Raw genomic sequence first — 11,058 nt, forward strand, 5'->3', positions numbered from 1 at the left:
GCTCACTACATCTACTGCCTCACCACTTGCCAGTCTTCCCAGGGCAGTTTGTCTGCTAGTCTGCCAAACCACTGCTTGCTCCCTCTCCCACTTCCACCACCACTTCTTCTGTGCAACCTTCCTTCGCCAGGTCTACGGTATCCCATGTGTCTTGCACACTACACACGGTCCGCTCGCCCATCCACCTGGGGCATTCTTCCGATTTCAAGCAGCCGGCCGGGTACGACGGCTTCTCGAATCGATGAGTCGGAGAGCTTTAATGTGGCTAACGGCAGACGGAAAGGACATGGAGGAAACGGTGCATCCGATGTTCGTGGAGCCGGGGAGATGGTGAGTGCATCGGTCCTGCCGATTCGTTGCGGTCAGGGAGCAGTATTCGACCTCTCTGGGACAGACGTATGAGCAGGAACGGATGAATGCTCCGAGAGCATAGCTGCAGCAATGGATTGAATGATCGGTGAATGAATGCTCCTCGAGCGCAACCGTAGCAGTGAATGGACGCTCCCTAAGCGCGCTCACAGTGCCAGAAGACCTTAGTTCTTGCGGAATTTGCAAACCCAGCAAATGCAAGCAAGGTTTCTGTTTCATCAACACGCTCGCAGGGGGTATCAAATCTACCTATCCTCCAGCATCCTGAGTACCCTATTCAGCTCCCACCCAGACAGTCAGCTCCCCTGCTGCATCCGCCTGATGCGCTCCTCGGCAGCCCTCGCCCGGCGCTCCCTCTCCAGCCTCTGCCGCATCTCCGGCGTCAAGCCCCGCGCCTCGTCCTCCCTCCTCTCGCCTGCCGTCTTCTCCAACCCGGCAGCGCCCAGCCCCAGCGTCTTGCCCTTTCCAACCCTCTTCTCCCGCTGCTCCTGTGCCCGCTCGTCCTCTTCCTTCCGCAGCCGCTCGACCTCGTTCTTCCTGCGTTCCGACTCCTTGGCCGCCTCGGATGCCTTGTCCGCGCTCTGTTGCTTTTCCACATCAGCGCGCGAGATCCCTGCGGGAACGTTGGCCTTGTCCCAATCGAAGGCTGCGTCTCCAAGCTCATGGCGCGCGATGCGGAAAGCATCTCGGGTGGCCCGGTCGCCGGCAAGATCAAATGCTGTCTTGCCGTCGAGGTTCGTGAGGGTCGGGTCTGACTTAGTTTTGGAGAGGAGGGCGAGGACGACGGCTGGACTGTTGAGGTGCGCGGCGAGGTGCAGTGGAGTTGGCGCGTGATAATTCTTTTCGCCGTCCTTTGGATAGAAACGAAAGTCTGGAGGCAGGTTGTTACTTTGAATGTATGAGACGACGCCAGGCGCTTTCGAGCGTCGGATGAGCGCTTGGAGCTGTGAGGTGTGGAGTGTTGCTTCTTCTTCCTCGGGCGAGGGTTTCGGTTTGGCTGGTTTGGCGGGTGCCGGTGTCCGCGATGGTGCTTCTGTAGGCTTTTGGGCTGCTTCGGCGGCGGCAGCCAGGGCCGCAGCGTCAATTCGGCTGACCTTTACGCGAGTGAGCTCGATGAAAGAGCGCATGAGCTCGGCCTGCGTGGCTCGGCGCGTGCTGAATGGAAATCCCCGGATGCGCGGGTCGTTGTGTCGAAGCACCTGGCCATCGTACGGTCCGTAAAGCGTGCGCCGATTCGTCGAGCCAGTTGCCCGGATGAACAGCAGCTCGGAAGTATCAATCATGTCCTTCCATTCCGCAAGCAGAGCTCGCACCTCGGACGTAAGCGCAGCCTCGTTGTATCTTCTCAGAGAAGAACCAGCGGAATGTGCGTTGCCCTTGGACTGGTCGTTTGCTGATTGCGAACCACCCTGCTTCCGCCTGGTTGTATACCTGTGGAAAGTCTTGTGTGCCACCACCGAAGCTTGCCTTTCATCCACCCCTGTGTGCTTCTTTCCAACCTTGGGCCTGAGCGAAACAATCATTGCCGCAAAATGACCACCACCAATCATGCACAGAAAGTAGTGCGGTCCAATTTCCGGGGCAGATGGAAGCCTGACACCGCCCTCGTCCTCCTCATCCGCCGCCTTCTTTGCATTCTTTTCAGGTGGAGGCAGCTGCTTCTGCTTGAGCGCATCGACTATGCCTCCCTCGTTGTCTTGCTCTGCATCCGAAAGAATGGCCCGGTAGACTCCCAGATTGATTTCCTCCGGCAACACGGTACTGTTGAACCACAGCATCGGTGCCTTTCCGCCGCCTCTCCTCTTTCTCCTCCTCCCAACTTCCTCGGCCTCCTCTGGCCCCGCGATCTTGGCTTGCTTCTTGAGGAGTGCGCTCAGTGTGGTATCTCCTTTCTTGCCTTCGCCATCAACCTCGTCATCAGATTCTGACTCGGACGATTCTGAACCGCTGATACTCTCGTCCAGCTCCCCAACTAGCTTTTCAAACTCGACCTCTGTTACGGGTTTCACGCCGCGCATCTTTTGCTTGAGGTTGTAGCTATGCAGGTCTGACCGAACGTGGTCGCGCTGCTCTTGCAGGGTCGGGAACGTGAGGTTGCAGAGGCCGCATGATGTCGCTGTCGCCGGAGCGCTGTCTTGCTTCTCGGCGTCGGTAGATGACGGCGTTTGCGCTCCGGAGTCTGGTTCAGCGTCGGCGGGCTCGGGTGCACTGCTCTGCTGTCGTAGCGTGATCGTGTCGAGGAGTTCGCGGGGGAGATCAAAAACTGATCCAGGTCAGCCGTCTCGATGTCGTGTTGCATGTCGTAGTTTGCTTACCGTAGAGCGGCTTTTGAAGTAGAGGATGCTCTTCCTTGTGCGCCATGACGAAGAATGTGGAAAGGAAAGGAGGAACACAGGTGGATTACTGGACTGCAAAGCGCTTAAAGAATTGTGCTGGAGCAAGGCGAGAGGTGAGATCGGTTGTGGCTGAGAGCTGTTGGGCAATATGTCAGAGTACGAAGTTCCGTCGCTCAGTGAGTCAAGCGCGGTCCGATAAGATTAGATCTGTAAACTGCAGATGAATTCTTTTAGAACTACACTGCAGCATTCAACCGATGATATATTGGCGGAATTGGCGGACAAACACTTCTTTTCATAGTTATACTCTCAAATATATGGCTGGCTTGGAAAGCCTTGTTTTCGAGCAGAATGAGACCAAGTGTCAACAGCCAACGTCGCTACAGTTGCAGTCCCGTCCATATGCTGGGAAGAGCATATCAGACTGCCGTCAGTCATGTTATCCTAGTCATTCCAGCAGTAAAGTCATGAATGCACTCGAGTTGAGTCAAAGGAGCCGCGGCAAAACGAGCGTTGAAGTTGAAGTGCAGATAGACCTCAGCACGAGCCACCAAACGGGCTCGACCATTCCCAAAACAGTCTAACGCGGATGGTAATGCTCTATTTCATCACGACTCGCAGCATCAAACCTCCCGCCTTCTCTCCAACCCGTCTTCACCACCCGAGGCCTCAAGCTTTCACACGCTATGCTCAGAATGGCGCCCTCACACGTCGACATCCTCATTCTCGGCGCCGGCTGGACATCGACATTCCTCACGCCGCTGCTCCAGCAAAGAGGCATCACCTACGCCGCAACCACGACCACCGGCCGCGACGGCACGCTACTATTCCGCTTCGACCCGGACAGCGACGACGAGGCGCCGTACGCCGCGCTGCCGCGCGCGCGCACCGTGCTCATCACGTTTCCCCTGCTCGGCCGCGGCCAGTCATCACATCTGGTCGACATGTACCGCAAAGCGCACAGCAGCAGTGACGACGGCGCGGCCAACTGGATCCAACTGGGCTCATCCGGCGCCTTCGCCTCCGACGCGCACTGGGTCACCTCGGCGACCCCCGTAGATGCCAGCATCGCGCGGGTCGTGGCGGAAGAGGAGCTCCTCGCCGCGCCGCTCAATGGCAGCGTGCTCAACCTGTGCGGGCTGTACGGCGGCGCGCGCGACCCGCGCGGCTGGATCAGTCGCGTGGCCCGTAGCAAGGAGCAGGTTGCGGGCAGAAAGGCGCTGCACGTTGTGCATGGCGACGACGTTGCGCGCGCCATTGTCGCCCTGCACGAGGCGTTTACGCCAGGTCGCCGCTGGCTGGTTACCGATTTGCATGTGTACGATTGGTGGGATCTCATGTACGCGTGGGGACCCGAGGCCGAGGCGAAGGCGAGGGAGAGGTTGGGTGCGGAGGAGGCGGCAGGGCTGGAGTATAGGAGGTGGGTGAGAGAGTTGATGGACGAGCAGGACGTGAGGGCTCTGCCGCGGGATACTAAGATGTTGGGCAGGGTGCTGGATGGGAGAGAGTTTTGGCGGCACTTTGGCCTGTGGCCGGAAAGGGGAAGAGTCGTTTGACCTGCTGAAAAATCAACGTCACCTTGACACCCTTTCTGAGGACTGAACGCTAGCTTCAAACCCAATCAAGCTCTATCTCAGATGTTCAACACCAGACGTAATACAAGCGACTACCAACCCAGACACGCACCTCAAATACCCGCATGTAGCTTTGTGCACAGTAAATATCTACATTTGTGTCTGTTCTTTTCTCTTTACTCTTCCCAGCACAATATACGCCGGGACATGTACAGTACATGCAAGGAGCAGCCGTATCACCCAAGCGCGCCCCATCCGCATCCAGTATGATGAAACCCAAGCGCATGCAATCTTGAGATGCTGTAGAATCTGAACAACGGCCGTCCATTCCATCCAGGCCAATAAAGGTGCGCCGAAACCAAAAAACAAGGAGAAAAACAACATGACCCAGGGCAAATGTGAAGAGGAGGAAATTCGCCAATCCGTCCGCCATCCGCCACGCAATGCATGCAAGCTAAAGAAGGAGAAGATGCTGGGAGCCGTGATGCGCAATGAGGAAGCGAAAGGAGGAAAGAAAAAAGGTGTTCAGCGATGTCGAAAGATCGATGCGCTGACACCAAAGAGTATTAGATACAAGTACGAACGAAAGTAAAGCTCCATACTGATCGTAAATGCGGCACTCAGGGCGAGCCATGAATGTTCTTGAAATGGCGACTCATCATGTTCAGACTTTGCTGGACTTCACCTCACCTGTACTGGCAGTGCTACTGCTCTCTCCATTCATTGCAGACGCGTCTCCCAGGCTCAACCGCGCGACCTCTTCCACGACACCAGCACTGTTGCTATCGCCGACCGGGACGTCGAGACTGTTGCGCAGGCCAACGGATTCGGTTCCCGTGGTGCCCGGGCCAACGGACTTTGATGGTGAGCTATGTGTGCTGTCGTCATTCTTGGCCGGTACACGCGGAGGCGAGTCTGTCGGGTCCGCTTCCGGAGCGTGAGTCTCGCCTTTTGAAGGTTTCGAAGGCTCCCAGTCCTCAGCCGGGACACTGGTGGGCCCCAAGCCGCGATGATACTCTACAGGCCGAGGAAAGCGGGGAGAGGCCAGCGGCGACGAGGAGGCGGATGAGTCCTCGTACGAGTAGTTGAGACCCAAAGCTTCAGCTTGAGCAAGGGCAGCAGGGGTAGGAGGTAGCTTCTTGTTGAGGTCGATGCTGCCTGAGCTTGATTTGGGAGCGTGAGCGGAAGGCTTAGCAGCATCTCCTGCTGTTCCACTCGCGCTGTTTTTTCCTTTGGGAGCTGGGGCGAGGAAGCGCTGGAGGGACCAACGGTTGTTGGTTCCCTCGTTACCCGAGCTCAGCGAGTCGTCTTCGTCCGTATCGTCCTCTGTGCCCTCAAAGTACGAGTCGTCCCATACAGTGCTCACTTCACGCCTGATCCGTTGCTGGGCCTCCGCTTGAGTTTCTGTCCGTGGAGGAGAGCCATTAGCACTGCTGGTGCCGCTTCCTGTTCCACTGTCACTGCCCGTCCGCACAGGCAGTGGACGCAGAGGTGCAAGTTCGTCTGCCGCCTCGCGCAGCTCTGTGGGGCTGACAGCTGGTTGATCCTTGGAACTCTGGTCCTTGACCTCCTCGCCTTTGGCGGTGACGCCTGGTTTGACTCCTTGAGCACGGTCTCGGTTCGACTCACGCTCGTCTCGCGTGTGCGCCGTGTACGTATCCGCAAAGTGAGTATCGCACAAGTGCTTGACGACCGGCCATCCATACGCGTTGGCAAACATGCGCCGCACGATAATGTTGTTGTGGGCGTCGGGCTCGAGACGGACGAGAACTTTGCGCCAGGAGAGGTCTTTGTGATAGGAACGAGCGATTTTCTCTTCGACACGCATACTACTCGAGTCGACAGTCTCCGTTGTTGAGACGCTCTTAACGCTTTGATCGCTAGAGCCCGTCCGAGTAACTTTTGAGGGGCGGCGAATGGGAGGCGGAGGAATGTCTTCGGGGTGGTAAACTCGGTCATGGAAAATGGTGCGTGCGCGGACTGAAGGATCGATGATCCATGAGACTGGGGGAATAGGCGGATTGAGTAGGTCGCCAGCAGATTCGAAGAACGAAGTCTTTGGCGGGTGGTCATGGTCGTCCACCATGGAGCTCTCCCGAGAATGATTAGTCTGTCCCAGGGAGTCGCTTGTGTCCGCTGGGGGTTCCTCGTTGGATGAAGCTTGCAAAGTTTGGCTTCTTTTGAACATCTTCTTGTCCTTTGGTGTTGTCGTCGCTCCCTTCAGATAATTAAAGAAGTCGGTGAGAAAGTTGACATTCGTCGGGCTTTTGGGCGACTTCTTCGCGCCTGTTGCGGCTTGGACCGCTTGCCTTTGCGAGTCGGATAGGAATTGAGTCACCTGTGGTTCGCTGGATGTCTGGGCCGTTGTATCTTCATTGACAGCGTTCTCGCCTGGCTGTGGTACGGTATGTTCGGTGCTTCCCGATAGAGGTGTACTAGTGCCACTGTTCCCATTGTTGTCTTCGCCTTCGGGTAGGGCAAGTTTGGATGGCATAGGGGATGAGTTTTGTCCGGTCAACTCGGCATAGCCCCAATTGGCTAGTGTGCCTACAAGACCGTTTTCTCGTCTTGCCTTTTCCACCTTCCCAAGTCCTTTCCAGTCCAGGAATAAGAGGCAGCTTGTCCGCAACGGCACAATTCCGTCGTTGACAACGTTGCCATACACGGTTCGGTTCCTGAACATTCTCAACACTTGGTGCGCAGGACCTGATGGTAGTATTCGCAGAAGCGGCTTCGTCCGGGGATCCTGTGGCTTTTTCTGTTCCTTTTGACTTGCACCTCCCAAACCATTGACCATGGCTGCCCACCCACCTCTTGCAAGGGTCGGCGCTCTCCACGTCAAACCAAGGTCTTGCCCGGTCCGTCCAATCAGACCAAAGTCCAGAGCAAACTTGACATACATTGGATTTTCGTTGCTGAGTCCAAGAAGAGGCGAAGCCATGGTGATGAAATTGACGGGCTTGATTTTGGAGAAGAATTCTGGAGAGTGCTTGTGGATGTACGCGATCGCATATGTCTGAATCAAACCGCCCAGCGAATGGCCGATGAAACTTATGCTCGTGTATCGGTAAGCTTTCTTCTTGATTGCCGCATCGGGCTGGTAATGCACGCTGCTGCCAGCATGCACGGGGATTCCGTCGGTGACGGGGGATTTGTCCTTTTTCTGGATTGAATCGCTCATGGCCTTCTTAAGGCCCTTTTTGACAGGAAAGTAGGGCGGTTCCGGGTGCGCTAGTCCGAGCACGTACTTTGCTAATCGCTTTCCTAGGAACTGGATCCCACGTTCGGTCCGGACCGCATTTCCAGGATAGCCTCTTACAACCACCTCTTCATCATCCGAGTCATCGTCCTCGATTTCGCCCTCATCAATATCAGCTTGGCCACCGGAGAGTGGGGCGGTCGAGTAATCTCCCGCTTCCCCGTTATCAGATTGTGTGGTGTTGGTGTTGGTGGTGGTTTCAGATGATGCCGCCTTTGAGGCCGCCTTTCTTGCAGCTCTCCTCTCCTTTCTTCTTTCTTCCCGCGCTTGAGCTGCGGCTGCATCGATGCTTTCCTTGAGGTAGAGCATATCAGCACCCAAGTTGCTGTGCAAACCATGGGTCAGAATGACTAGGTGCAACTTCTTTTGCTTCTTGGTCTTGGCCCTTTTCGGGACTTCAGCCTCGTTTTCGCCAGCATCGCCTTCATCCTCCTCCCACTCGGGCAGTGCCGGTTTGTTCCACAGTGCCTCGGTGTCTTCCACCACCAGCTTGACAGACTTGGAGTAGACGCCCTTGTGCTGCGCACGATGCCGGCCCTCGTGTCCATTCTTGCCTTGCTGATGATCCTCGACCTGTCCAGGAGCCGACTGCCCCTGCGCTGCCGCGGCGGCAAATCCATACTCTAGACTCCGCTCATCCCTGCCGACGAGAACCTCGAAGTGTACGCACGCCGAATTCGAAAAGAGGATTTGGCTGTGAACCTCGATAATCCAGGTGACGATCTCAGGCTGGCCATCGGAATTGGGGCTGACGCTAGCCTTGCCACCGGACTCTCTTATATCCTCTGGTATCAACAGCTGGGTCGTCCAGGAGCCTCCGGCTTTCAGGAACGGCTCAAAGTCTGGTATTCCCTCCTTCTTCGGGTTCTCGACCTTTCGGTTCGGGTTGAAGGTGGAAGGATACGCGGCGACATGAAGGGTATAAGGGCCATGGAGATAGGCGGCGCGGAGAGGAATGGCAGAGGTGTTTTTGATTTTCAGGTGGAGGTGAGACGGCGAAGGGAGGATGCGGTCAGCCGAGGGGGTGTAGGTGAGGGTGTAGCTGGGCCCAACAAGTCAGTCTCGTGAGGTGGGCAGGCGGAAAAGGGTGGCAGCATACCGGACAACCTCTCCGACCTTTACACTGCCGGCTTGGTGCACGAGCAGCATCTTGCGGGCGGAGCGCTCCGCGGCGGGCGAATCGTTCCACGCCGGAGTCCAGTCTAAAAAGGGCGAGACTGGATGGGTGGTGCCGCGGTCGGGGATCTGGGAGAGTCTGTAGGTTCGGGGTGGGAGGAGCATTCACGCGCGACCTTTTTGGACGGCGATGATGGGCGGAGGAGCGGCGCTGGGGGCGGAGGGCGCGCGTGGCGGTCATCTACCGCGACGCATGGATGGATCTGTGGACGACGAATAAGGCAACAATCCTCAGGTGCCGATAGGCCCGGACGTCAACGGCAGCATTTCTCGTAAAACGGTGGAGCAGACGGCGGTGATGCGAGAGCGGGCAGCAGTACTCGGGTTCCGCTCTGGCTGGGGTGAGGCTTGCAATGCCCTGAAGCTTTGCTCGACGTCCAGGTCCATGTCGCCCTGGGGGCCCCCGGCCGTCACGCGCGTCGCCGCCATTGCGTCACTGGCCGGACCCTAGGGAGAGAGTAACCATGGGATTTGTAAATCAGCGCCCCTATACACATTCCGGAATGGTTGAATGCTCCCTGTACGAGTGCTCTGGCCCAAAGTACATGTACTCAACCAGCTCCGGTACGAAATGCTCTCCCAGAATTACTGGAAACGCCATTCTAAGCTTGTCCTCAACCTCTAAACTCTCGTCCGTGTTTCGGTCTACTCTGTCCACTCCTTCTCGCCTTTCGCAACATGGGAAACACAGCTGCCTAACTCCCAAGCCTCTGCAATTCCACAACGTGCTCCTTGACCTTGCGCACCTCGGCCCACCCCTGCTTCTCTACCCGCACAATCTTGCCGTCGACACAGAAGCGCCGCCATCTTTCAGCCTCTTCCGCGCCGTCCAAGTCTATGCGAAATCCCTCGACATCCTCGTACCCTACCTCTGTTTCTTGCACGTGCTTGCCGCCTTGGTACGCCAGACCCATGATTTGCATGATCCTGTCACTGGCTATTGGCCCGAAATGGACCAGCCTTAGGGTCCCATCCAGTGGTCGCGAAGCTGGCGAGATGTTGAACTTCTTTTCCAGGTTGGAGACCATGGTTCCCAGCACGTACGCGTGCTCATCCCTGTCAATCTGCTGCCAGCTCCCGTCGGCCCTCATGAATTTGACTTCTGCCTTGTACCGATGCGCCTCGGTCCCATCCGCTGGGAACAGGGCCTCTTTGGCCGCCATTTGGAACCTCTCGACGCCGTATTGGCGATATTCTGTCGTGTCGCTATCCGCGACCAGGCTGGCATGCATCGCCCAACTGCACACCACTGCTCCATACATGACCGGGGTGCCTCCACCGTTCTTGTCAGGCAGCTTCTCTTCGCTGTTGCCTTCGTCTACGAGCAGCCTGGCGCCGGGTGAGAATAGAACCCTGAATAGCGGTAGCTTGGACGCTGTTCCGCGCGCAAGAGCTGCCAATCCGAGCGTCTTGTCCCTCGCAATCCCGGAAGAGTGCGCCAACGCATTGCCAGTGCCCATTGGTATGAGTGAGACAGACGGAGCCACGAACAACTCGGTCCTCTGATTGATGCGTAGTCCATTGATAATGTCTACGATCCCACCATCGCCCGAGAGCAGTATTATCCATTGGGGCAAGCCTTGATTTGCGCGAGGGAGAAAGATGTCGTTCGTGAGCTCGGAGATGGTCTTTGCAGAAGTCGTTCGATGGACGTCAAAGTGTTGGTCTTCGCGGAGATCTAGGCTGTCCAAGAGCGGCTTCAAACTGCTCTTGTAGAAGTCCTCTGCCAGGCCCATCCCAGACAGCACCGAAATGATGATGTGGATTCTTGCGAGACCGTCCCCGTTGCTCCGACTGCCGGGCTGGACAAGGTTGCCATGTTGGACGGTATACTCGGAGACAAAGGCATCTGGCAGATTCTCCGCTACGGCCGACCTGAAGAGTGGCACGCTCTGGTCTGTCTTTGCTTCTGGTGACTCGTTGGCGTCGTCGACGTAGAGAAGCTTGTGGCCAGCAGTCTCGCGCAGCTTAACACAGCCTATGACGCTATCCCCGTCGATTTCTAGGTTTCGTTTGCTGTCGTTGAGCTGACAATGGAGGGCCGTCTTATCGCCGTTCCGGGTGAATTTGAAATCGGCAATCTCGCCGTTGAACTTGGAGGGCCGGGGCTCAAGGGATGGCGAGTGAGACTGAGAGCCGCCCATGGCTTGTTTTTCGAAAACAAGCGTCATGTCGACGGGAGCGTATCATGGTAATGGAGCGGAGGCGGTGGGGTTGTTGATAATATAAGACAAGGAGTGGCAGAGGGGCAAGCACCATTGCGCCTGAACTGACGTGCCCGTGCCAGGGCTGAGGGCTGAGAGGTCCGGGTGCAGGGCATCTGACAGGAAGTCGTGGCCGCTGT

At 56.9% G+C, this 11,058-nt stretch overlaps 5 protein-coding genes across 5 annotated transcripts; 1 reads left to right on the top strand and 4 right to left on the bottom strand.

Annotated features, from left to right (window-relative positions):
* Positions 1–329: 329 nt before the first annotated feature.
* J3D65DRAFT_638949 (uncharacterized protein) lies at positions 330–2,841 on the bottom strand. Its single transcript, XM_066801663.1, has 2 exons — positions 2,685–2,841; positions 330–2,632 (listed from the first exon to the last, which is right to left on the bottom strand). The coding sequence occupies exons 1-2, from the start codon at positions 2,728–2,730 to the stop codon at positions 666–668; spliced, it is 2,013 nt and encodes a 670-aa protein (XP_066650685.1). The 5' UTR covers positions 2,731–2,841; the 3' UTR covers positions 330–665.
* A 512-nt stretch (positions 2,842–3,353) lies between these two features.
* On the top strand, positions 3,354–4,471 carry J3D65DRAFT_638951 (uncharacterized protein). Its single transcript, XM_066801664.1, has one exon. It carries the CDS (start codon positions 3,392–3,394, stop codon positions 4,259–4,261), a length of 870 nt encoding a protein of 289 aa, XP_066650686.1. The 5' UTR covers positions 3,354–3,391; the 3' UTR covers positions 4,262–4,471.
* Positions 4,304–4,827, bottom strand: J3D65DRAFT_130513 (uncharacterized protein). The gene has a single exon (XM_066793884.1). It carries the CDS (start codon positions 4,710–4,712, stop codon positions 4,347–4,349), a length of 366 nt encoding a protein of 121 aa, XP_066650687.1. The 5' UTR covers positions 4,713–4,827; the 3' UTR covers positions 4,304–4,346.
* Positions 4,828–9,142, bottom strand: J3D65DRAFT_130512 (putative serine esterase-domain-containing protein). Its single transcript, XM_066793883.1, has 2 exons — positions 8,638–9,142; positions 4,828–8,580 (listed from the first exon to the last, which is right to left on the bottom strand). The coding sequence occupies exons 1-2, from the start codon at positions 8,817–8,819 to the stop codon at positions 4,944–4,946; spliced, it is 3,819 nt and encodes a 1,272-aa protein (XP_066650688.1). The 5' UTR covers positions 8,820–9,142; the 3' UTR covers positions 4,828–4,943.
* A 267-nt stretch (positions 9,143–9,409) lies between these two features.
* Positions 9,410–10,858, bottom strand: J3D65DRAFT_560867 (ATP-NAD kinase-like domain-containing protein; the record flags this gene model as incomplete). The annotated part of the gene is made up of 1 exon (XM_066797490.1): positions 9,410–10,858. One exon carries the CDS (start codon positions 10,856–10,858, stop codon positions 9,410–9,412), a length of 1,449 nt encoding a protein of 482 aa, XP_066650689.1.
* Between the last annotated feature and the right edge of the window lie 200 nt (positions 10,859–11,058).

Source organism: Phyllosticta citribraziliensis (genome assembly GCF_038025025.1).
Source record: "Phyllosticta citribraziliensis strain CPC 17464 chromosome Unknown J3D65scaffold_13, whole genome shotgun sequence".
NCBI classification, from domain to species: domain Eukaryota; kingdom Fungi; phylum Ascomycota; class Dothideomycetes; order Botryosphaeriales; family Phyllostictaceae; genus Phyllosticta; species Phyllosticta citribraziliensis.

What these genes read in the sequence shown, in the direction of transcription:
- J3D65DRAFT_638949 (XM_066801663.1), bottom strand. Translation starts at nt 2,730, where the DNA reads ATGGCGCACAAGGAAGAGCATCCTCTACTTCAAAAGCCGCTCTACG. An exon ending in ACTTCAAAAGCCGCTCTACG is followed by an intron (nt 2,633 to 2,684) that starts GTAAGCAAACTA and finishes GACCTGGATCAG; the next exon opens with TTTTTGATCTCCCCCGCGAA.
- J3D65DRAFT_638951 (XM_066801664.1), top strand. Translation starts at nt 3,392, where the DNA reads ATGCTCAGAATGGCGCCCTCACACGTCGACATCCTCATTCTCGGCGCC.
- J3D65DRAFT_130513 (XM_066793884.1), bottom strand. Translation starts at nt 4,712, where the DNA reads ATGGCGGACGGATTGGCGAATTTCCTCCTCTTCACATTTGCCCTGGGT.
- J3D65DRAFT_130512 (XM_066793883.1), bottom strand. Translation starts at nt 8,819, where the DNA reads ATGCTCCTCCCACCCCGAACCTACAGACTCTCCCAGATCCCCGACCGC. An exon ending in AAGGTCGGAGAGGTTGTCCG is followed by an intron (nt 8,581 to 8,637) that starts GTATGCTGCCAC and finishes TGTTGGGCCCAG; the next exon opens with CTACACCCTCACCTACACCC.